Raw genomic sequence first — 26,686 nt, 5'->3', positions numbered from 1 at the left:
GGTCCCAGCTCTCTGCAGGTCATTTACTAGGTCCCCCCGTGTGGTTCTGGGATTTTTGCTCACTGTTCTTGTGATCATTTTGACCCCACGGGGTGAGATCTTGCATGGAGCCCCAGATCGAGGGAGATTATCAGTGGTCTTATATGTCTTCCATTTTCTAATTATTGCTCCCACAGTTGATTTCTTCACACCAAGCTGCTTGCCTATTGCAGATTCAGTCTTCCCAGCCTGGTGCAGGTCTACAATTTTGTTTCTGGTGTCCTTCGACAGCTCTTTGGTCTTGGCCATAGTGGAGTTTGGAGTGTGACTGTTTGAGGTTGTGGACAGGTGTCTTTTATACTGATAACAAGGTCAAACAGGTGCCATTACTACAGGTAACAAGTGGAGGACAGAGGAGCCTCTTAAAGAAGTAGTTACAGGTCTGTGAGAGCCAGACATCTTGCTTGTTTGTAGGTGACCAAATACTTATTTTCCACCATGATTTGCAAATAAATTCTTTAAAAATCAGACAATGTGATTTTCTGGATTTTTTTTCTCATTTTGTCTCTCATAGTAGAGGTATACCTATGATGAAAATTACAGGCCTCTCTCATCTTTTTAAGTGGGAGAACTTGCACAATTGGTGGCTGACTAAATACTTTTTTGCCCCACTGTACCAGCTGGATTACAAACTTGGTTGTAAAAGAAAGGCAATTCACGTGTTTCATTTATATTTTTATTTGACATATTTTAGCTCATTTTCTTATAATTCATTTAAAACAATTAGCAGCTTAATTAAAAATATAATTTAAATGCAATCTACATTTAAAAAGCATAATTGAAATAGAATAATGAATCTATTTAAAGTATCCCTCAGTCAGAAGGGTGAGAACCAGTTAGATCATCAACTAAATAAAGCCAGCAAATGCTGGAAGAAAAGCTAAATCTTTAGCTTGTATCTGAAAAGTTTCAGGTGGCAAGAAATTCCAGAAAATGGGAGCAGCTGCTGAAATGGGAGCAGCCAGCTTCTGCATGGTTACTGACTGGCTTCACAGAAGAGGTGGGAACTCAAAGGGAAGCCACTCAAGCTGTACTTGCAGACCTGGCAGATTCATATGGGAGCAGATGGTCTTTTTGGCATTTTGTCCCAAGATGCTTAAGGATTTTAAAATTAAAACAAAAGCAAAAAACAAATCATGTGCTGAGATTTTTAGAGCTAGTCAAAGCCCTATTCTGGACCAACTAGCTTTTGAAGATTCCTCAGTGGCAGCCCTATGAGGTGTCAAGCATGTAGGTCAATCTGGCAAACCCACATGCTTCTGGAATGGTTATATTTGGGACACCCGCTGAAGATGGAAGAGTGGTTTCCAATGCCACGTGGTATCAAGGAATATAATTGAGCTGAGGAACACCCTGAAACCGCATACCCATTCCTTCAGAGGGAGTGCAACTCTATCCAGAGTCAGATAAATAGCCAAATCTGTTAACGTTGTATACCCTTGTTGGATTTTTTAAGATGTTTACACTGCAACATGTGTTTCCTTTTCAAAAGGGACAGAAGGAATGGCTCTGTTATCCTGAATATTATCTCCCTTACAGTTTTTCCCCCATTTCATCAATGTGCAGTATGCAGGTTGACCATTGAATTTGGTCACTGAAATTAAAATAACCGACAAAAATGGGATCAGCATCTGGTACTAGCAGAATGTTGTCACTGCTGCTCATGGTTATGAGATGCATTTCATCAATTTTGATGAAAAAATCTCAATATTTTCAATATTTCCAGATTTAAAACTTTTTGGATATTGTCTTCTAATTAATTTACTAGCTATGCATAGTTGGGAAAGGAGAATTGGTCTAATAACTAAATTAGCCAGCCTGATGAAAAAAGTTAACTGAAGGGGAATGAGCAGAAACTGTTGGTAAAGATGTCCTTAGTTAATTATGGATTCTTAGCAACTGCAGCTTCTTGGGATAAATAATTATGTAAATAATAGAATGATCTCTATTTGGAAGATGTCGTTGTAGCTGAAGTTCAGAAGCCACTGACCTGAGAGTGACTGTGGTAAGAATGCAAAAGGAGCAGGTGGCCAAAGCTTTCCTTTCTGTGTGATTGGGAGATGAGAAGGCTTGATTTTGTTAGCAAGCCCTAAATTACTGGGTTATGCTAATTTTTTCCCTCTCCCCCATAGAGGTGTTGCTGATCGTGGTGGTTCAGTTATCTTTATGCATGCAATCTCTTAGGGCACCTAAATTCAATACAATCTGACCCTTAGCGAACAATTCCAAGGGTTGAACTTTTAGCCTTTGCTTTACAGATCTGAAAATTACAGTCCATCCAATTTAGAACAGTGGCAGTACAGATGGTTTGTTCTTACTTTTGCAAATAAACAAGACAGATGATATAGCTGAGTGTTATTGGAGTTCAGAAAGGAAATGAGGGGAAATAGCTAATTACCGTACAATTTATTGTAAGGATGATGCCACTTCCTATTCATGCACAATAGGACAGTTGTATAGACTATAATTGCCACATTATGCACTAAAATGCATTAACCAATCACGTGAGCATCAGTGTTTTTCTCCAGCTGCATGAAAAATGAATTTTTCCAAGCAGTAACAGGAGACAAATACTTAAAAAACCTAGCATTTTATTATTTATATTAGCATCACTTACCTTTTCCCATAAACATATATACACAAAGCCTACTTGTGGGCCTTGTAAAAATCTTACCTATAGCCCCAGAAACTGCATTCAGAAGAATGAAAGCCCTATTAGCTTTAGCTTGCAGCGAAATAGGGAATTGAATATTATCAGCATACAGCTATTTTGCTGTACATCAGTTCATATAAAATACCTGGTAATGCTGAAAACGGTGCTATATTTCTTTCTTGGGTATACACGTGCATGGGTGTACTTTGTATCAAAGTTTGATTTTTTCACGGAATGGCAAATTGTTCATCAGGTATAATTTGTGTTTCAACCCATTTTTTTCCCCTTTATTTTCACTTTCACTGTGAAGATTTTTCTGCTCATTTGAGAAGTTAGAAGCTGCACTGTATAAAAATAAAATGCTACATTCCTAAATAATGTGATAAACTTGACCTTGATTAACATGCCACATGGATTTTAGCAACTCCTATAATGAGAAAAATAATACTGTGCATTTGGCTACTATTATTAAACAAGTAATAGATTAATGAATATCATAGTTTTTTGATGAAAAAATCAAGTAGAATTTGAAATGTAAAACATTTAGGGATTTGAAAACTAACAAGAGTATCCAATATTCCCATTTCTTTCATTCTGTATTTATTTGTGTATTTAATTTGATTTGATGGTGGTCAACTCCAGAGCAGCTCTGGGAAGCTCACCAGGTGTAATCCCCACATCTTACACAGCTGATTGATACTTTCCCTTTTGTATTTTTGAAGGCAAAGACTTCAATTATCCATACATTTATTTTATAAAACATTTTCTGTTGCAAAACAAACGGATGAACAAACGTTAATGGTTTTCCATTGTTCAGGACATAGTTCTTCATTATGGGCTTGCTGAATTATACAGGACTCTGTTAGCAGAAGGGGAATTTCAGCCTAGAAAAATGGAATTGTGTTAGGAGAGCATTCCGCCAAGAATATAAACCCCTAACAGCCTTCAAGGGCTGAGACTTGGAGTATGTAAAGAAGAAGGCTAAGATTTCTCTGCAAATGGGGAGATGTGGGAATAGAGTGTGCAGGATTTGAAGTAGTGAAATATTCTGAAGAAACTCAGTGAGCTGTTTCAACTTGGCCCAGCTGAAAAGCTCCATAAACTACAAAAGAAATGGGATAACATGAGAGGATGGTGAAAACGTTTCATATGAGCAAATGTTAAGGAAATGTCAAAGAAATACCACAGGGCTTATTCTGGTTACAAGCCACTTCATACAATTACTGATCTTAAATATTTTTTAAAAAATATTGCCTTTCAGGGGAAAATGAGATCCTCTTTATGTACATAGCAATCATGAGATGAGTTGATAGTATAGCAACTTGTGGTTTTGGAGATTTGATATTTCCTCCTTTTTTCCTGAACCTGATATATGATTGTGCTGGCAATGTGAATCCTACACTTGGTCAAGTTTCATCCACTATCTGTTTTAAAGACCATCATCCCAAGTCATATAATTGTATTGGCAAACAGGAAGAAATAGTCAGAAAGTGCCAAATCCTACATTTGAAAGCATATGCTTCGATATTCTGGGCAATGGTATTTCATTTTAACAGATGTAGTTATGTAGAAATCTGATGAATGGAAATATTATAGAAATGTTTCCTGAAACTTTTTATAATGTCCATATTAATATATTTTTAGAAGTAGGCATAGCAGTTTTAAAAATATTTTTTCAGGCTTTTACTGCTTAAGAGGCCTTACTGGTTTCTTGCTGTTGCTGTGCTCATTTAACTGTTCTTTCTGATTTTCTGTTATCTTTGATGTTTTGTTGTAAACCACCTTGAGAATGATGAAAGTACAGAAATGTAATAAATATAAAAACCCAGTTCTCAGACATTAGATCAATTTTTTAAGTCAAGAGTCATGACCCTGAACAAGCTGGTTTCAAAGACATATAACATTTAGCTGGGAATAAGTCCCACTGAATGGGTGGATTTATTTCTGAGTGGAAACGCACAGGATTGTACCTGTAGTGATTATGGATTGTATTTCTTCTGTTGTAAATTACACATAGAATCCCTTTCATCCTAAATTTACTGCTTTAGTACTGCAATTTTTGTTTCTGCATCACCACTGAACTGCACATTTTGAGAACTGTATACAGTAGAAAGGGGAGCTCATGTCTTTGACTCAGAATATGGCTGCCGTTCTTTCCTGGCACATCCAAAATTAATTCTCCCCAGCTGATTCAACCTAGGTTAAACAACTGCTGCAGAAATATCTTGGAACAAATCATATCAGAGAAAGATGAGTTGGATTTCTCTTTCTGAGAATTACCCAACCCCATAAAAGTACGTTTGTTTTATGAAATCTCCCTTTGTCTTTCAATATCTGGCAAATAATTAATTGTCATCATGTGAAATCATCATGTAGGAAGGAATTCTTAAAGAACCAATATTTAATAATTCATGAATTCTATGTCCATTTTAATTTAAAAGCAAGACACATTTCTAATATTTTCTCAGCTTGATTCAGTTAGAGTCAGTTTAATTTTTTTGCCTAGCCTGAATTTCATCTTGCTGGCCTAGTATATTGTAGGGCTTAGATATTACTATAGTTTTAAGAACAATAAGATTTGTATATCCAAGGTAAGTGTTATGAATCACCACGTGTATAGTGGCAGTCCTTTTGTATACAGAAGCATTTAACTGCCTGACCTATTTTGCAAAGTTAGAGAGGCAGATGTCTGCTTGTCACACATGGCAAAACTAAGGGAAAACAATTAGGCTAGAGAGTTCAAAACCATGCATAAACAAAATACCTAGCTCTTTCTTGAAGGAATACTCCCATTCTGGATTCCATCCAACAATGACTTCCAGGCAAGGCAGGCATTCTGAATTTTTGCCTATTTTTCTCTCTCTTATACATACAACTGTCATGGTTATGGAGCATGCTTAAACTTAATTGGACTACTAGCGTTTGTCATTTTCTTTAGCTATATAGAGACATTCTTCTTATTTTGGCTGCAGTCCTGGTGGCCAGTGTATCTGAATTTGTTCTGAGAAGGAATTGGCTTTTTTGTCAAATCTGTGGGGATTGTCAGAGATGAAGATGCAAGAGGCTAGGGAACACGTTTACTGCTTCCTCTTTCTGGGAAGAGGGACAATGGCAGTGTATATTGCAATCCTATTGTGAATAAATTGTTTAAAAAATTGGCTCAAAAGCACCATATTCATTTATAACCTGTGTAGTATTTAAACTAAAAGCCCTTGGATCAATAGGGTAACAACAAATATAAATATATTTAATGTAATGCAAAATATGGCTCAGTAGTGCTAAGTATTTTGGCCAATGTTCATAAAACCTTAAAATCATAGAATCTGAAATGTCCAGTTAGGCCGTAGCACCCAATCTCTGCTTCAAATTAAAGCATCCTCAAATTATGGTAGACCAGGCTTTGTTTTAAGATCCTCACCATTTCCCTTGGTAGTTGGCTCCACTGTTTTCCCTAATGTTCAGCCAGAATATCCATTGCCATAATTTAGGTATTCCACGTTCTGCATTCCAGGATGATAGGGAGCAATCTTTAACTTCCCTAGGGCATCCTTTTAGGCACCTAAAAAGAGCTATCCTATTCCTTCTCAGTTGAAGCTTTTCTCAAGATTAAGCATACCCAGTTCCCCTCATCTCTCCCCATAGGACTTATTTCTGACCCCATCTTTCTTCTGCTCATTTTTTTCTGAATTTTTCTTAAAATATGCTACCTGGTATGAACACAGATGGGGTAGGATATGACCTAAGCTCAGCATATAAGGATGTATTTGGAAATCCTGTGATTTGAACAAAAATGGCATTTGCCTTTTTAGAAGCCAGGACATCTTGCTCATTCACATTCAGCTTGAGATCAACTATAATTCCAGTTTGCACATGTACTGTTTTCAGGCCATGCTATATCTCTGCATTTGATTTCTTTTTCCAAAGTGAATAATTTTGCATTTGTCTCTGTTAATTTTCATCCTGTTATTTTCAGCCCATTTCTCTAATGTATCACAATCACTTAATTTTACTTCTGTCTTCTAGGGTATTAACTATCCCATCTAATTTTGTGTCATCTGCAAATTTGATAAGCATTCCCTCCACCTCTTTATTCAAGTCATTAATAAAAATGTTGAAGAGGACAGGACCAAGACTGAACTTTGTGGCACCCCACTTAGTGCCTCTCTTTAGTTTGATGAGGAAATGTTGATGAGCATTCTTTGAATACAGTTTTCAAACCAGTTACAGTATGTATCGTATTGACAATCCACCAACATTTAACTATGTACTAATCATAAAGTCCTAGAGTATTTTGTCAAATGCTTTGCTAAAATCAAAACACTTCTACAGCATTTTTCCAGTTTACTAAGGAAATTAAGTTTAGTCTGGCAACATATGTTTTTTTTGCAAATATTTACGGACTTCTGGTAATTATCATATTGTTTTTAAAGTGCTTACAGATTAACTTCTTTATGATCTATTCCCAAGTATCAATGTCATATGGACCGGTCTCTAGCTCCCTGGATTTTCCTTTTTCCCTTTTCCAAATACAAGCAATGTTCACCCACCTCCAATCATCTTAAATTTCACCAGTTAACATTTGGCAAGACTATCAGCAAGTTCTTTCAAGACACTAGGATGCAATTCATATGGCTTTGTGGGTTTGTACTCATTCAAAATCAGTATATATTTCCAGACCACGTTCCAATCCAGCTTATGCTATAATCATCCTGCTCTTCAAAATTTCTTAGTGGAACACATATCTACTGAAAGAATACTAAACAACAACAGGAGTTGAATAATCCCATGTTTACTTTATTATTAGCTATATATCCTTTTGCCATCTTCACTTTTGAATATATCTGAAGAAGCCTTTTTGTTGTTTGTAGCATCCTTCTCCAGTCTCTGTTCCTTCTTCAGTTTAGAGTTTCTGCCTATTTTGGGCTACCTGTATGAAATCTTCCTTGGTGACCTGCCCTTTTCTCCACCTCCTATATGGATCCTGTTTGGTTTTCAAATTTTCAGTAAACTTTCAGCCACATTGGCTTCTTCTGCTGCCCTCCGTTTTCTTCCTCATTGAAATTATTTAAAATTGTGCTTTTTCATTTTCTAGAAACTCTTATGCATCTTAAGCTCTTTTTTCAGTTAGCGTTCCTTGCCATGTAACCCTGCTTGTTGTCACTGTGAATTCATTCAAACATGCTTTCTTGAAATCTAATGGATGTGATTGACTATACTCTGCTTTAGTTTTCCTTAATATCAAGAACTAACCAACAAATGAATAATCATTTCCCCCCAAAGTTCCCACTGTTTGCACTTTGTCTACTATTATTTGCTCTGTAGTTATCTGAATTACACAGGAATGAAGTCACAGGTAGTTGAGATCCGAAAAACATTAACCTTGTTAAAGGACAGGAATTTCTTGATGTACAGGCTGAGTAGAATTTGTCTCCTAACAGATAATAGCATAACTATTCCCCCATCACTACTACTTTAAGTAGGTTGAACTAGGCTACTGTTAGATTGATATAGAGCTAGTTGAACAATTGTACCCCCTGAAGGTACATGAAAGGCTTTGTGACAGGCTGGAAGTAAGTATTCAGTGGAATGCAGCAAGGCCCCATTCTAGGTCTGTGATGGTCAATATATTTAAAAATTACCTGGATGAGGAATTATAAACTGTGGTTGTTGAATTTGCAGGTAACACAAAGAAAAGTGGAATAGCCAACATCTTAGAGGACTGTATCAAGATTCAGGAGGATCTTGTCAAACTAGAACAATGGGCAACAAGATGAATTTCAACAGAGACATATGCAAGATCAAAGGCATGAGATAGGGGAACCATTTGGCCATTTGGGTAGCAGTACATGCATAAGTGTCTTGGTGGATCACAAACTGATCATGAATCAACAGTGTGATTCAATTGGGAAAAAGCAAATACCATCCTGGGCTGTATGAATAGAACTATAGTACCAAAATTAAGAGAAGTCATTTTCCTGTCCATTCAGCATTGGCCAGACTCACACCTAGAACATTTCATCCAGGAAGGACATTAACAAACTGAAGCATGTCTAGAGGAGAGCAGCCATGATAAGGGGCCTGGAAAGAAAAATGTTTGAGGAATGGTTAGAGCAGTGTTTCTCAACCTTGGGAACTTTAAGATTCACTGTTTATGAATTCTGGGAGTTGAAGTCCAGACATCTTAAAGTTCCCAAGGTTGAGAAACACTGGGTTAGAGGCACTGGGTATATTTAGCCTGGAGAGGAATCAACTGCAGGGAAACATAAGTACTTCTTTTCAGGTATCTGGATGGGGCAAAACTGTTCAGAAGACAGAACATGAATCAACTGATTTGAACAAAAAGGAAGTAGATTTGACTTAGACATGAGAAATGTTTCCTAAGGATAAGAACTGTTCAACAATAGAACAGATTACCCTGAGAGGGGGTGGAAGCTCCTTCACTGGAGGTCTTTAAGCAGAGGCTCAGTGTCAGGATCTACGCAAACCAGATTCTTCGATTGCTTTATATGTTTTAATTACTAATTATACTTTTGCTTTAATTGCTAAACATAGATTAATAGAGTAGTGCTGGGAATGTTATTCTAACCGTTTGCTTGACCTGCCATAGGGGGGGGAAGGAGGAGGCCAGGTGTTGTTATCTCTATCTTCAGCCAGACATCCAAGGCCAAGATGTGTGAGAACTGGTGGAAGGCGCGAAGAGCTGCAAGTGGGAATAGAAACCTAGAAGGGGGGGAAGTTGGGCTTAAAAAGACAAGGCTTTGCTATGTTGAGGCAGACTCAACAAACTATGATGCTGTGCGCTTCTCTTAAAATAAAGAAATCTGTAATGGAACTCTTTGGACTCCAGAGGATTTACTGAACTTTGGGATTGAGTGTGCAGACTCTGACACTCAGTGTCTGTCTATCTGCCAGGGATCCTGTAGTAATAGATTCCTATACTGAGCAGGGGCTGGACTAGATTATCTCCAAGATCACTTCCATTCTGTGATTCTTTGTTAAGGTTAGTCTTTCCAGATAATTTTTTATGATAGAATGACATGGAAACTGAGCGGAAGTGATAATGGATATTACAGGTTCCATTAGAATGTGGATTATTAATGTTTTGCGGTAGTTCATTGTGAGGGGATTAATCTGCTTCATTTAGTGTATGAGAAAGACATGCAGCAACAAAAGTGTAAAAGAAGCTATATGCAGGGTTTCATTAGCTGTGCATTACTTAGGAATGAAAAGCAGAGGTGTTATAAAGAAAAAAAATAGTTTGCATTATCTTGACAGTAACAATACTATGCAAAGAAGTAAGGAGATAGTACTGGCAAAATATATTGTTATGAAGGATAACATTGGGAAGATTTGTCTACATTTTGATTTTGCTGTACGCCCCTGGAATAAAGAACTTTATCCCAACTTTTTATTACCTGTTTCAGTATAGATTTCTGCCAAAGGCTGATATATTATTTTAGATGGCTTGGAAAGAGATTTGTAGGTAGCTAGATCTAAAGGCACTTAATTGCATTCAGGAGATTTGAGAGAGAGAGAAAAAATGCTACTTTTCAGTCATACAAATAGTATTCAGATAACCTTGTTTTGTACTTTAAAAATAAAAGAATAGCTGTTCCAGTGACTACAGGATAAGTCATTTCTTGAGTGCTATTGTGAAAAGAAGGGAATGTAATACAGCATCAAATAGCAGTTGCTATTCATCCTGCATAATCACACAGAATGCATGCAAGCATGTTGCTGTTTTTAGACCTACTAGTCAAACTTAGTTGAGTTTTATTGGAATGAGTCTCTGTTTCCTGTACTTTACTTCCTTCTCTCTTCAGTGATCAGTTGCTCAAGACTCCTGAACTTCTGGGCAATGGTTTGTTCTAATGAAGATTCATTAAACTATACCAGTCTATCAAGTCATGGCTTGACTCTGGCTCTCTTTTTGGTAAGAACAGTTGAAACAGACAACAGTTCACCCATTTCAGATACCAGTTGAACATAGCTTGAAATAGATAGTAGAAGCTTTTGGTCTTCTTGCATGTAAGAATTTTATCTGGCAATTTTATTGAGGTCTTCAGAATGAGTTCACTTTTTAGAGAATATAACATTAGCATACCTTGAAAGAGTTTCTATTCAAAAACAAAACAGTTAAAATATATGCAAAAGGATGGTTTTGAGCCATGATTTGACATGTTCTCTGTACTGTCCAACTATCCTTAGATGAGAAAACACTGCAATGCAGAAATAAGAGCTGCTGAAGTAATGTTATTGGCACAATCATTGACTTAAAATTAATTGATGGCACTATATCTTTATTATGCGGAAAGGGCTGTGTAAGGATAATATCCATCTGGAAAGCTAGCAACTGATTTTCCCCCAACTGCAAATATGTTTAGATCAGGGAAAGTAATTTATTTAGATCCTTAAAAGCATGCAAGTTTTTGGGGGGTTGTGGAAATAGGACCTTGGTTGATTAATTTTCTCTCTGTGAAGTGTTTTTGGTTAGGCTTTATACAGATAGAAAAATACTTTGAATTTTATTGAGATATCTGGGGGCGGGGAGGAAGAGAGAGATTTTTCATTGTGCTGTGGCTTGTCCAGATCTATTGTGTTAGAGCTCATACAAACTTAGTTTCTTCATCTCTCTATCTGCAAAAAAGAACAAGCTGTGCCAGATTATTTATTGAGAGAGAAAGAGAGAAAGAAGCAGTACAGAGGCCACCCCAAAAGTAATGAATATATTTTGATTTGCCAAATTTATCATGCTAAAAGCTTTTTGTTTAGGGATGCCTGCTGGTGGCATATTTTTGGAAGTTTGACTAACTGTGCTAAAACAGATTTCAACCAGTCTCTGCTCGTTGTTTCGCCTGAATATTACCTAGTTCCATGTTAATGGCATCAAAAAATGCTTGGGGGCAGTGGAATTTCTTGCCAATGGGAGCCTTCCTCCAAATGTGAAAAGCAGACATACAGTATGTGTAAACAGGGGATGGGGCATTCAATTCTGATTGGAGTCACAGGAGTATTCAAGGATAGAACCCCCTTTCATATCCCAGTTGTGGCTATTTGTTAACAACAACAAAATCAGTCACAAGGTTAAACCAGAAGAGAAACATAATGCCCAATTTGGCTAAAAATGCTGCTGGTAAAAATGTGTATATATATATATATATATTTTACATTTAACATTGAAGTAGTATATTATATCAGAATTGTATTTTATTATGCTTCCGTTTTTGTATACTGGAGTTACTTCTATAGAGAAGTCCCAGCTGCTTTCTACTGAAATTGGATGGAAAAATATGTAGTATGATTGAAATGTCATCTTTGTTCTAAAATACTTTAATAATCCATACCTATTTTTAACTTTAATTTAATTAGGGTTTGAAATTTAGAATGTGTTGATATTTTATATTTATATACATTTTGTGAATTAGACAGCAAAAATAAAAACTTTGCAAAAAGAAGTGCATCTGCTTTGGAAAATAGTCTAGGGTCTGTTACTGAAGGTGTATGATTCCTTCATTCAGGGCTAAATCTGATTTTTATGTATTTTTCTTTTTCTTCCTTTCTTCCAGTGGCAGATGAAAGCAAAGTTGCCTTGTTGACTGGTCAGAAACTAGGTAAGATATTGCTTTGCCTTAGTTTTACTACACTTTGCAATTAAAATATTAAATAAAATGTATAAAATAGTTTAGAGAGTCCCTTAAATCCCATTAATCTCCAATCTATAATGAGAAATCAAGGTTTATTTTGTTTCTGGAATATTCACTGAAAGTGGAATAATTTGCAAAAGCAGCAGTAGTATGACTTTTTAATTAAATACAATTATGTGTGCCAAGTAAACAGTTACATTTGAAAAAGGCATTAAAAATGAGGCTGGGGAGGAGAGGAAAGTCCTGGTGAAAGTGGTAGGGAGTTTGGTTAGGAGCTCGTTGCTTTTTTTTTTTTTTTAAGTATCTTCACTGTATTATTTTAACAATTGTTTTAGTTTGCCAGTGTGAGTCAGCTGATTGGTCTAGTATTTAGACCTTATTTGGGGCAATACAGGGAACGTGTACTTGCAATTTGATCATGAGGGTGAAATTACAGGGCTCCAATGATCTTTGGTGATCACTAAGATCACTCCAGCCATGGAGAATATAGTCTTTCCTGGATTTCCAAGCTCATGGAGCAGCATCTTTATCTTGACCTTCCAGGTTTAGGTGACCTGCTGCTGGCAGTCTTGACTATATGTCCCTCCCCTTAGAGTCACATGACATAAACTTGATTCCATTTCTAGACTAAGCCCCAATTCTTTGTTTTCAGAAACTCAGTTCCAAACATGGGCTGGTTCCTAAATAAAACATTGGGTAACCTTACCTCACAGCAGCTATCACACAATTGATTCCCATCTGACCTGAAAAATAGAAGAATAAAAAAAAAGTATCTGAGTTATATAAGGATTTTGTGATGGTTATATGTTACTTCAAATTCTAGACTTGAAGAATAGGATTAAAATTTTGTGACTAAGGCTTCTATCGCCCTTCACCTAATGTTTTATGATAGAATTCTGGATCACTGTAAAAAATGCTTTCGGTAGGGGAAAGTATTTGAAAACCTTATATGACTAAGATCCTATTTTGCCATAGCTATCTATTGTAGCATAATTTTAGAAGATCTTCCTATTTGTATTATGGGAGGGTGGCTCTTATAAATGTAGAAAACTGTTTAGTTTTCCTTCTCTAGGACTGCAAATCATTCTCTCTGACAGAACAATAGACTGAGAGTTGCTTACTTCATTTATCCTGATTAAATCATGGAACCTGCAGAGAAGAACATTACAAATGTGAAAATCCTTAATTAATATCTGTTGAATTCTAACTAATAATGTGACATAGGTTGTTATCCTCCATTTCCCATTCCTATCCAGAGTAATCCTTTTATGTAGAAACATTCTCATAAATAGAATAGCTTGTATCTGGGAAAAAAGTTCACATATTAGGAGAAACTAAATTCAGTGTATTCTAGTACAAGTTTAGAAAACTACTTAATTTCTCTTTGAATAAAAAGCTTTAGGTTATTAATACCACAGTGAAAATCTCATAGGTAAACATTTTAATGCCTTTTCTACTTAGCTTTTAAAGGATATGTGGAAAGCAGCCATTTTGAATAAACTTTGTTACACATTTTGCAAAATTAAAAAATGAAGGCTACGTTGTCTGCCTTAATAATCATGGTGATAATATATTGTCTATAATAAAGCTTTATTTAAACAGAGAGTAACTGCACTATATCACTGACATTTTTAGTCAGATACTTTTAGTCAATACTTTTTGGCATTCAGCAATTTTCATTTCTATGGTACAAGAATATAATCTTTTTAATTTCTCCTACCCTCTAGTTCTTCCCTTTATCTTCAGTGTACAAAAGATTATTTTTCTATTTGAAATTGAGAATCTCACCTGGTATTGTCTCTCATCCTCCTCTCTGAAACCACTACCGAAGAGAATCTCAGGCTGAAAATCTTTCCAAAAAGTGACTCATCAGTTGGAAATTGTGCCCTGCTACTCAGAAGGAGGTTTGCAAACATAGCAGCTGCATTTTGTTTGCCAAAAATAAATGGGAGCCCTTCCTGTCAATCCACATTGGAACAAGGCCCACTGCAGTCATAATAGTTGGCAAGGAAATGTTTTCAAACCGAACAAGCTCTCATTTCCAATTTCCATGCCCAGGCTATGGATGAGGGCCCAAATCTCTTTTACTCCATTATAAGCAAACCTCAAAAAGACCCCAGCTGTGGTCTTTAGAGGTGTGTGTGTATGTATCCATACATACATACATACATACACACACACACACAGGTGCATACATATGCAAGATAGATAAGCAAACAAGCATACAGACAGACAGAGATGGAAAATGCTGCTGTTCCTGCATGTTGTCTCTCATCTCTTATAGTTTACAGGATTATGCTGCTGTCTCAATTTTGCCATGTCATCATCCCAGGTTATAGGCAAGGGGCTATATCACACTAGCTCATCTTTTCCCAAATGCAAGTTTAATTTAGCACTGTTTTTAATAGTACACTCAAAGAAAATAAAACCCCAACAGAGATTCTGAATTTCTACTATGATGTTATTTGGATCTCTGTTTTCTTTGACACACTGATATTTTGTTTAATGCATAAAGAAAAGGAATGTTGATCTAAACTGGAATTGCCGGGGTCTTGTCTTGGCCAAGAACTAACTCTTGGCTTTACAAAGGATCCTTTTCTGGTTGTATGTAACCTTTAAAAGCTGCTAAAAAAAATCTTCCATAGAAGCTTTTAAAGGTTACATACAATCAGAAAAGGATCCTTTGTTAAAGCCAAGAGTTAGTTCTTAAAGTTCTTAAAATTACCCACTGCCCAATTAGCTTGGAAGCAGCTGAGAAAATGGGAGAGTCAAATGGGGCTGATCTGCTAGAATGGCCCTACTTCCCATTTCTCCCTATGCAAAAGTGTGGTGAACTCCCAGCCACTAGGTATGAGTTAAGGGAGGAAGCACCGAAATGGAGCTGATCAGGAAGTTCTATAGCCTCATCTGCTCCTCTTTAGTGGGCTGGTAGAACATAGACCAGACATCTTTACAGAGCGGAGCGCTTTAATCTAACCAACAAATGAATATAAAAACTCAGTGAAATAAATGACAGGGTAAACGGAAGCATTTATTTTTCCCAGCAGCATCCGTTCCCGGTCTCTTACACTTTGAGACAATACAGCCAATGGTAAGGAATGGATGAGAGGCAACTAAGCCAAGATTCCTGTGTAATCTCAGAAGCACTCAAACTCTCTGCTTCTCTGCTGATTGTGTTTCAATAAGCCAGGTTTCAAATCAGATTTAGCCACAAAAATGTCCAAGATGTCCATCTTAATTTAACTTGCTATAAATACATAGCTATTGTGTGTTACGATGGTTACAATGGCATAGATTGGAAGGATTTCTGTACAAACTATTGTTTGTATTGGAAAAATACTGCCCTTTCCCCCCTTTTTATGCAAAGTCACAAATGGTATTCCATTAGCCTCCTAGCTATTTGCTTTATTTTCATTTTTCATATGGTTCTTTCTTACTATTTAATGCTTGGGACTTATCTTAATATGTATTGACTGTCTGCTCAAGTCTCTGCTGACACAGCTCTTTAAAATGATGCAGTACTGGAGAAAAGCTGATGAGTTCTTCTTTACGAGCTTTGACGTATTAATTAGCAAAATGGACTAAAAGGAAGAAACCTTTCCCATTTTCTGTTTTAATTTTCTAAAACACATGTATATTGAGACTTTAAGTGAAGAGCTGCATCAAAGGACTAATATATGTTGGGAAGCTGTACATTCTAGTAGATTAATACATTGATCTCTGCTGGTTTTGGGACCCAGTGCTTACTACATCAGGCTGTTTTTCTCATGCCAGCAAGAGGGTCTCCTCCTTTTGTAAAGTTATCTTATAAAGCTGTGTAGATCCATCCTTACAAAAGCACCCTGGAATCAGTACAACATTAATAGCTGAATTTGTGAGGTTCTAAAGTTGGAAATAACATATGAACTACTATTTGACATGGTCCATTCAAAGTGGCTATCGCCTGTATTATATAGTGCCTCTACTATGATGCTCGCAAGTAGCTCATAAACACAATAGCTTCTTTTGTGTTTCCCAGCAACTGGTTTCAGTGGCATATTGCTCTGATACTAAAGCAGAATATAGCCTTATCTTCTATAAATTTGTCTGATCCCTATTTTAAGGCTAAGAGTTAGCCACATTGCCATTACTTGTTGGCTACAAATATCATGGCCCAACTTGCGTGTTGTATGAAGTTTTCTTTTTGTTTCTGGGCTAACCTGAAACTATTTTGACTCAATTTTGTTGGATGACTCCATGTACTATGGAAGAAGAAAAAATCCTGTCATTCCACAGCTGCAAATGTTATAAGCTACCGTGTTTATATCTTTAGTATTTTTCCCCCCAACACTAAGAGTCCTCAAATGCTTCAGGATTTTCCTTTAGGGCGGCTTCTCCTTCTTAGTGATAATTATGTTTCCCCTTTTTCTGCGGTTTTTCTAGCTCTCCAATATCTTCTCTAAAATGAAATGACCAAAACATTCCAATATGTGAATAAAGGAATTATACTTTTATAATCTTATTTTTTTCCTAATTGCCTCTAATAGGCAATTACCTTTTTATAAATAGAGTAGCTAAAAATAAGGGGCAGTAATAATAGTGACCAGAAAAAAATATAAAATCACAAGAAAGTGGCAACAAAACACTAGATAGCTTCTAAAATAGCTGAATAGTTCTTAAAATGCCTGGGAAAGTAAAGAAAGGCGAACACTTATCATCAAATGCCAGCTGAGCCTCTCTGAGGATGACATTCCACACTCAGGGAAGGGGTATTGACCAAGGTCCTTTCTCATCTATCTTGCCTCACTGGGCCAGGATTCATGGAGCATGTCTCAGGAGATGCCCCTTCATGTAGCCTGCCATCAACCCTCTGGTGACTTTATAAGTTACTATTAGACCAGGAAAAGGACTGGCAGCTAGTGCTGATGGCAAAACACTTAAATAATAAAATCGTAACGGCCAATCCCAAACAACAGTTCAGCTGCCCATTTTTGAACTATTGAAGTTTCTGGAATATATTCAAAAAGAACTCTACATATAAAGTACTATCATAGTTCAAACTCTCTCCTTTGTCATTTTGTTAGGTAAATATCCCTTTGAAAAGATGCCCTTTACACTTTACACTTTACACACTTGCCATTCATTTAGCAGCTTAATTATTCACACCAGTTAGTAAGTTAGTTCGGTGCCATCAAGTCAGTCCTAACCCTTGGTAAATGTTTGGAGAAATATCTGCCATCTCAACCTGTCCTTAGTGATACTCCATAGCTCTTCTAAACAGATTTCAGTAATCTCTTTGATTGGTTTCATCTGCTTTATCCATTGTCTTTTATTTCCCTCAATCTTGCCAAGCATAGGGTTGTTTTTTTTTAGTCTATCATCGGTTTACATCACTTACTCAAAATATGTAGTTTCTATTTGCTAATCATCACCTCGGGCTCTCTTTATATCTCTGGCCCATTGCCCATTGAGCCCAAGGCAAGAAAACTGTTTCTTACCTCTTGCCATTAACTATGAGTCTGTTTGCATGCTGACTGATATTAGCTTTGTCTTTGTAATATTTAACATCAACCCATACTTTCCACTTTTCCTTTTTTACTTTTCTAACTAGCTTTTATGAGTCCTCCTTACTTTTGACTAGTAAAGTTATGCTTCCTGCAAATCCCAAATTGTTAGTGTTTTGATTCCAACTATTGACTCTTCCAGTCCTTACAGATATGGAGATAATATGCATCCCTGGCTTACTCCTTTCCTTATTTTGAAAAATTCTGTTTCCCCAAATTCAGTTGGTACAGTACTTCTTATTCATTGTAAAGGTTCCTCAGAAGAATAATCAGATGTTCTGGCACACTTATTAGCTTTAACAGATTCCATTTTCTGCCATAATCTCAGAATCAAAGGCCTTGCTGTAGTCAACAAAGCAAAGGTGAACTCTTCATTATCCATCCTATATTAGCTATCTAATTTCATTTTCCTTTGCCTTTTCTGAAATCTGTTTATTCATCTACCATTTCTTTCTCCATGTATGGGTCTGCAAAGACCACCATTTAAGGTCTTAAAGTTTTGTGAGAAAAATCAGTAATTTATGCATTCATCTTCCTTGGTATAGATGTATACAAAGATATTTTCAATCTTTAGGCCACACATCTTTTTCCATACTTGTTCATATACAGCAGCTAACACTTTAACTGCCTCTTCTCTCACAGCGTTAAACAGTTTAGTATGAGTTTCATCTGTATCTTTCCCGTTTTACAGCTGGTCTATTGCTTGCTAACTGTTGTATTATCTGTTGGTCTATAGTTATATCACACTTTTTAGTGGAGTTGGTTCATGAATATATTTTGTCTTTACAAATGTTTCCATGATTCTACAATCTCATTTGTAATGGAATTCAGCATAATCTTTCTATCTTCCTTTCATTAGAGATGAAAGTATTAGATCTCTTCCATGATTACATATTATAGAGTTGTTTTTAATTGTTTTGTTTATTTCTACTCTGCATGGGTTCACTGTTAGCTGCTCACTTGTTATGATTGGAGCAGCATACAAGCTGAAGCAAACAAGTAAAATGAACAAATTACTGTTGAATGACTTAGCTATAAATTGCCCTGTGATTTTTCTGAATTTTTTAAAAATGTCTGTTATTTGTCCTTTCATGTTTGACATTAAAAGTCTCTACTCAGGCACTTTATTGCCCTTTCTGCTACTCCAAACCTTCATTATACAGTGGGGCAAAAAAGTATTTAGTCAGCCACCATTGTGCAAGTTCTCCCACTTAAAAAGATGAGAGAGGCCTGTAATTTTCATCATAGGTATACCTCAACTATGAGAGACAAAATTAGAAAAAAAATCCAGAAAATCACATTGCCCGATTTTTAAAGAATTTATTTGCAAATCATGGTGGAAAATAAGTATTTGGTCACCTACAAACAAGCAAGATGTCTGGCTCTCACAGACCTGTAACTACTTCTTTAAGAGGCTCCTCTGTCCTCCACTCGTTACCTGTAGTAATGGCACCTGTTTGACCTTGTTATCAGTATAAAAGACACCTGTCCACAACCTCAAACAGTCACACTCCAAACTCCACTATGGCCAAGACCAAAGAGCTGTCGAAGGACACCAGAAACAAAATTGTAGACCTGCACCAGGCTGGGAAGACTGAATCTGCAATAGGCAAGCAGCTTGGTGTGAAGAAATCAACTGTGGGAGCAATAATTAGAAAATGGAAGACATACAAGACCACTGATAATCTCCCTTGATCTGGGGTTCCACGCAAGATCTCACCCTGTGGGGTCAAAATGATCACAAGAATGGTGAGCAAAAATCCAGAACCACATGGGGGGACCTAGTGAATGACCTGCAGAGAGCTGGGACCAAAGTAACAAAGGCTACCATCAGTACCACACTACGCCGCCAGGGACTCAAATCCTGCAGTGCCAGACGTGTCCCCCTGCTTAAGCCAGTACATGTCCGGGCCCGTCTGAAGTTTGCTAGAGAGCATTTGGATGATCCAGAAGAGGATTGGGAGAATGTCATATGGTCAGATGAAACCAAAGTAGAACGCTTTGGTCTAAACTCAACTCGTCGTGTTTAGAGGAGAGAGAATGCTGAGTTGCATCCAAAGAACACCATACCTACTGTGAAGCATGGGGGTGGAAACATCATGCTTTGGGGCTGTTTTTCTGCAAAGGGACCAGGACGACTGATCCGTGTAAAGGAAAGAATGAATGGGGCCATGTATTGTGAGATTTTGAGTGAACACCTCCTTCCATCAGCAATGGCATTGAAGATGAAAGGTGGCTGGGTCTTTCAGCATGACAATGATCCCAAGCACACCGCCCGGGCAACGAAGGAGTGGCTTCGTAAGAAGCATTTCAAGGTCCTGGAGTGGCCTAGCCAGTCTCCAGATCTCAACCCCATGGAAAACCTTTGGAGGGAGTTGAAAGTCCGTGTTGCCCAGCGACAGCCCCAAAACATCACTGCTCTAGAAGAGATCTGCATGGAGGAATGGGCCAAAATACCAGCAACAGTGTGTGAAAACCTTGTGAAGACTTACAGAAAACGTTTGACCTCTGTCATTGCCAACAAAGGATATATAACAAAGTATTGAGATGAACTTTTGATATTGACCAAATACTTATTTTCCACCATGATTTGCAAATAAATTCTTTAAAAATCAGACAATGTGATTTTCTGGATTTTTTCCCCCATTTTGTCTCTCATAGTTGAGGTATACCTATGATGAAAATTACAGGCCTCTCTCATCTTTTTAAGTGGGAGAACTTGCACAATTGGTGGCTGACTAAATACTTTTTTACCCCACTGTATTTCTGTAGCTATGATGATAACTTATTCTAAAAGCCACTTTCTGCCACACCTATTCTCTCAATCCATAAAGTTGACCAGTCTTTGGTATGTTCCACAGTCTGCTCCTGGAAATATCCTGGCTGGTTGGATTATATATGTCCATCACTTGGATCTCTCTCGATAGATAGATAGATAGATAGATAGATAGATAGATAGATAGATAGATAGATAGATAGATAGATAGATATCTTTCAAATTTATATAGCTGCCCATCTCATATATACGACTCTGGCAGCTTACAAACAATTAAAGCAAATATTTAAAAAATACAATAATATTGAAAACAAGAAAAAATATGAAAGCATATTAAAAACCATCATTAAAATTCATACCTGAGCTAATCACTTCTAACAGTAACACTAATACAGGGTTTGGTACTTTCTCCTTTCCTGTTTTACATCTACATGAGGCCACTGGGTGAGGTTATCTGATACCAGAAGATGAGGTATTATCAGTATGTTGATGGTTCCCAGCTTTATATCTCCATCCCAGGCCAACTAAGTGATGCTGTGGAGGTTCTGTCTCAGTACCTGGAGGCTGTGGGCGTTCGGATGGGGAACAACAGGCTTCAGCTCAACCCAAGCAAGACTGAGTGGCTTTGGGTGGCCAGGAGGGCTCTTGCACAACTATCTGTTGTGCACCAGTTGCATCTGTTCCTCGATTGGGAGGGCCTGCTCATGGTCACTCATACTTCACTCACTTCTCATATGGATTATTGCAATGCACTGTATAGGGAGATGCCCTTGAAGAGTATTCAGAAGCTTCAACTGGTTCAAAATGCAGCCACCAGGGGAGTTGTGTGTGCTCCACGATCTATGCACATTACACCTCTGCTCTGCAAGCTGCATTGGCTGCCAGTTTGCATCTGGGTGCAATTTAAGGTGCTGGTAATGACCTATAAAGCCCTATCTTGCATGGAACTGGGTTCCTTCAGGGACTGCCTCTCCCCAACTAGATCTACCCAGCATCAGGTCTGGCAGGAGGGGCATGCTCCAGGTCCCATCAGCTACGAGTGTCATCTGGTGGGGCCTAGAAGGACAGTCTTTTAGATTAGATTAGATTAGATTAGATTAGATTAGATTAGATTAGATTAGATTGTCCCTGACCCTTCTGGTCTTTCAGAAGAGCCTGAAAACACGGTTTTGCCAACAGGCATGGGGACCAAGGAACCCAAGGAACCTTTCTTTTTTCAGACTTCCATGTGAGTCTGAAAAAAGATGCAATTGCATTAAGTTTTGATTTCTTAAAGTAAATGTAACTCTTAAAAATAGCTGATTTCTTTTTCCAGGCTAATACAGAAGTCTGAAAAAAGAAGGGTTGTTTTAACATGTATTCAAGCAAGACAGCATACTTTGATAAGATGTAACATTAAATTAAAAATATATATTAAATAATTAATTCAGCTATACTTTCTCATTAAGATTCTTTTTTTTTTTTTTTTTAATCTGCGCTCAGTCGTTACCAACTCTGCAGTGACTGCTTGGACGAGTCCTTGCAGTTTTCAAGGCAAGTGTTTCGGAAGTGGTTTGCCAGAGCCTCCTTCCTAGAGCAGAGCCCAGCTGGCGTGTGCAGGAGGCGGGGTTTCCATTGCTTCGTGCCCTTTTACAATGACTTTAAATAGTGTTCAAAATCTTTTGGAGAAATTTGATGATCTTTGAAAATTGCGTATGATTGTATTTGACTTTGGTACCAACTTTAGCTTTATACTTATGTAGAATTTATTAGCTCTTGGATCTCACTCCCCAACCTATTTAGATACAGCTGGAAATATGTGAAGATTTGAGCATGAAAAGAATGAGTAAGAATGTAATTATATATTTTTACAGTATTGCAGAAATCACATAGTCTGCCAGTTTATATATACTAGTAATTTCATCTTACTCCCAGAATTGAGTCTTGGCAGGAAAATCCAAAATACATTTTAAATTTTATGGACCAAGAAGAAAGCCATAGTCAGTCTAATCCACCAACTGTTATCAACCATGTGCCAATGGTGCACCAACCAGTTCCATGTGAATGCAATATTACCTTCTTCCTCATGTTTCCCAGCACTTACATTGTAATTTGTTATTGTAGCTTAGTGGAACTGAATGAATGAATCAATAATCTTATCCTCAATATTTTTTTTAATCTGCTTGGGGAGGTGAATTCAATGTGTTTAGAAGCAGTACACCCTTTTAGCTCTCTCCCACCGTTCATCTTCATTGGAATCACCAGAGATCTAGTATTATGAGAGAAGGAGAAAAAGACTTCCTATTGATTTCTTGTGTAGTATGCATATTGGGTCCCTGCCGTACTTATTCTAAGCTAAAGAGAAACAAACATCGTATCTTTATGCTCGTGGCAATCAGTCCTGCTTTTTTATTATTTTGTCTTCAATACCATTTTGAACTATTTTACTTGAACAACTGTTGAGTTAACAAACCTGTAATTTCCTAGATGTGTTTCAGAAATTGGGGTTATAGTACAGTACCTTCTAATACTCTGATTCAGGGGCATGGTGCATATTTGTCTAAGAAAATGTGCAATTGCACATTTGAGTTCTCTAACTCAACTTTCACATGGATACCATCTGGACCAAATTATTTTTTTGTTTGGTTCTGTCAATGAAGTTTAGAACTTTATCTTCTGCCCCTACCTTCCCTGCAGTGAAGATACAGAAATAATCAATCCATTTGTTTTGCATCCTCCTTGCCTGTCCTGAACAAACACCCCATAGCCAATTGCAACTGATTTAATAACAAGTCTGTACTTCAGACAGCTAACAAGGCAGGTAAAATGCCTAGCTGAGCAGTTGTACAAATACTTCCAGAGAAATACAGAGAAGGCAAGATCTTCCCTGATAGCTGGGTACAGCATTGGCAGAGCCAACACAGGATGAAGCTGAGCGTTCTAGGATCCAGAGCCAGAAGTCCACAGAGTCCAGTCCAGAGTTGTTAGCCATAAAAGACATGAGGCAGGATTGTAAGACAGGCAGATAACAGCAAGCAGGTTTAGAAAAATGGGACAAGGCAGCAGCAGAGAAAAAAGAGTGGTCCGTATGAGTCCAGGGTTCAAATGCCAGAGGGTTCCACAAGCTGGTCTGGGTCATAAAGCCTAGACTTCATGAGCAAGCCAAGGGTACAGAAAAACAGGTCCAAGGTTTGGGAGTTGAATCCAATGGAGTACAAGGTTCTGGCAGATGCTCTTAATAACCCCAGCTGTCAGCACAACTTGAACAGGGATGCTATCAAGTTTCTTCCCAAGTAGTGAGCAGGGCCCCTTTGCTCTGTTCCCCAGAGTTGCCACCTCTCCTGGGCTAGATGTCCTGCCAGGATCTGACTCCCTATGATCCGAGTCGCCCTTCACCTTCATCTGCTCCTCCTCTTTTTTTATCTGGTCTGCCTCAGGTGGTTGATTGTCAGCTCCCAAGGCTGACGGATTGTTGGATCAGACCCTTCAGCTTCTGGCTCAGAGCCGTCAGAGTAGATCAGAATCTGTCTGCCATCAACTGCTCCAAACTTTAGCTAGGTGTTCTAATTCTGGTGTAAATATTTTTTCATGGTTGGTCGTATTGATATCACTCATATGCTTTTCAAAATATGTTATTATTATCATTTGTCATTACATTTGTTTTCTGAAAAATTATGTTGCACATTTTCTGATTTGCAGAATTCATTTTTGCTGGATTCTTATTACAGAGGTTTTCACTAATCCAAAACTGTTGAAGGTGTCCAAATGAGATATAGTCTACCTTCCCTTAACCTCTCAGAGCAGAGAGATATAAATGTTACATTTTATCGTACCCCATTGTATGGGATTTTATATAACCCCTACCAGCCTTCCTTGGAGTGAGAGGAGGGGGCATTTCTCTGTTTATACACAGTGTCTGTCCTGTGTGGTGTTTTCAGTTACACTGATCACCAGGAGGTTTGGGATTTGGGATTCATCAGATTTAGATAATCAGATATCATTCCATGGTAGTCAATATAAGTGAAATATTTAAGAGAATTTTATCTTATTGATATTCTATTTCAAGTTATTTTTAAAAATAGAATTTAGTCTTTGGAAATCAGTGACTGTATTGGAGTTCTTTACCTACTTTCTGCTTCTATAAATATTAAATTTGATAGATTCACAGATTTCCACAAGTTCAACAACACTTACTTTAGGTGCCAGATTAAGGTGCCGTACTAACTCATGCTAAGTGTTAAGTGCAGACTCCTTTCCCTCTTATTATTTTGGACAATTTAAAAAAAAAATCCCAACCATGAAACAGATCAGCAGGTTAGCTTTCCACTGGGTTGCCCCATGTGAAATCTTGTTATATATACTGGTACCAGCCTGTCTTCATTGACAAGATTTTTGGGTTTTTCTGTCTATCAGCTTTCATTCTGTTACTTGCTTAGGAACCTTTTAAGCCCAACAGACACGTGCAGACAAACACACCTTTAGTATGGCCCTCAAAGCCATTGGCAGCAACCTCTGTCATCTATTCTATGAATTTTCAGCACATTAGGAATTAACCCTCGAAAATGGCTGCTGCCCCTGCTTATTTTATTTGGGTATTTCAGTCCCAGCATTGTTCTAATTTATAATTGCTGCTTAAAATATGAGTTGTTGCTTTAAATGGCAACTTGGCTTATTTTGCAGTCCTTGCTGTTTGCCACTAAATTTCTACGGCAGCTAAATCTGCCATATTCTTAAATAGAACAGGAAAACTAACTTTCTTTTTTTAAATAATATTTTTATTAGAGTTTTACATAGTTAAAAGCTAATACAGAATTAGAAAAGATATACAAAGAAGAAGAAAGAGAACAAGAAAAAGGAAAAGAAAAAAGAAAAAGACACATAAAAAGTGCTTCCCTCCTCCTTCCAAACAAGTATAAGCATTTACAGTAACTTAACACCTTCTCTAATATTACAGAAATAATTAAAAAAAAAACACCTTCTTCTTCCCATTTCTCATCACTAAACAATAACCAAATTATAGAAAGATTCATCAATCAGTGTTACTCAGCAAAAGCATTAAGAGTACCAGTGGTAATAACCTATATGTTTTAAGCTTAGATAAATAAATATATTTTGCATTTTGACTTATAACTTTCTCAGATAAGTAAGACATAAAAGATTTATCCACACAGGTATAAAGAATATCAATAATTGTAACATATTTTAAACTAGATCCAATAGGTCTTCTTTACATTCTAACCCATAACTTTCTCTAACAAGTAGGAGATGAAAATTTATTCCCATATGAAAAAATCTTTACTCCTGTTAAAAAAAGATTCCAATAATAACAACCCAAAATCAAGATTTATCCAATTTAACTGTGGTCAAATAAGTCCACTTTGAATTCCTTTTTCTTCTTCTTAAGAGGCTTAATCTTCAGTCGCTTCTTCAAATAAAGTCCCACATAGTGATTTCTTATCATTTTCAGTAGAAACTTCAGATAATTAGTACTTCCCTTCTGTGGATGCAAAATAAGATAACTCTCTAACTCACTCTTCTGATTTATAATCAGGATATCTCTTTTAATTGTTAAAACCTTAGCCAGCATAGTTTGTATATCCATTACAGATTCTTTCTACATGTCATTCTTATAGTCATATATTTTTAAGTCCATTTTCAAATCCACAACTTCTTTTTCCATATCTTCCATATCTCTTTTATAGTCTGGCAATTATTTAAAGTCCATTTTGAAATCCCTATTCCAATCATCCTCAGCTTTTGTTTTATCCAGTAGAACCTTTCTTCTTCTATAACCTCTGTTAGATCCAATTTTAAAAATAAGTCCTGAACACATGGTTCCCAAACAGATTTAAATTATTCTATAGTAAAACAATGTTCCTCCATTATGTTAGGAAGTATCTTTTCCTTTAATTGCTCTCTGGTTCCCTATAGTTAACCTTCAAAGCCCATTTTTATCTTTTGTTTATTTTCAGAGCCAAAATTTCCCACAATACGTTTTCTTACAGTTAATTCCAAAATCATCTGCTGTATTTTTATAACATTTAAAACAGTC

General features: G+C 37.0%; 1 protein-coding gene across 9 annotated transcripts in view; it reads left to right on the top strand.

The window, feature by feature from the left end:
- Positions 1-26,686, top strand: part of PARD3B (par-3 family cell polarity regulator beta) — a 560,921-nt gene that overhangs the window by 230,246 nt on the left and 303,989 nt on the right. For all 9 annotated transcript variants that reach the window (XM_088135640.1, XM_088135642.1, XM_088135644.1 and 6 more), the window contains one exon: positions 12,259-12,303. In XM_088135640.1, coding sequence (XP_087991766.1) covers positions 12,259-12,303 — 45 coding nt within the window. The remainder of the gene's footprint in view (positions 1-12,258; positions 12,304-26,686) is intronic.

Source organism: Python bivittatus, unplaced genomic scaffold, assembly GCF_059951505.1.
Source record: "Python bivittatus isolate LINGU-HERP-01145 unplaced genomic scaffold, Pbiv_v1 ctg000200_np1212, whole genome shotgun sequence".
NCBI classification, from domain to species: domain Eukaryota; kingdom Metazoa; phylum Chordata; class Lepidosauria; order Squamata; family Pythonidae; genus Python; species Python bivittatus.
Note: the sequence above shows the minus strand (reverse complement) of the source record. Positions and strands in the feature narration are given on the sequence as shown.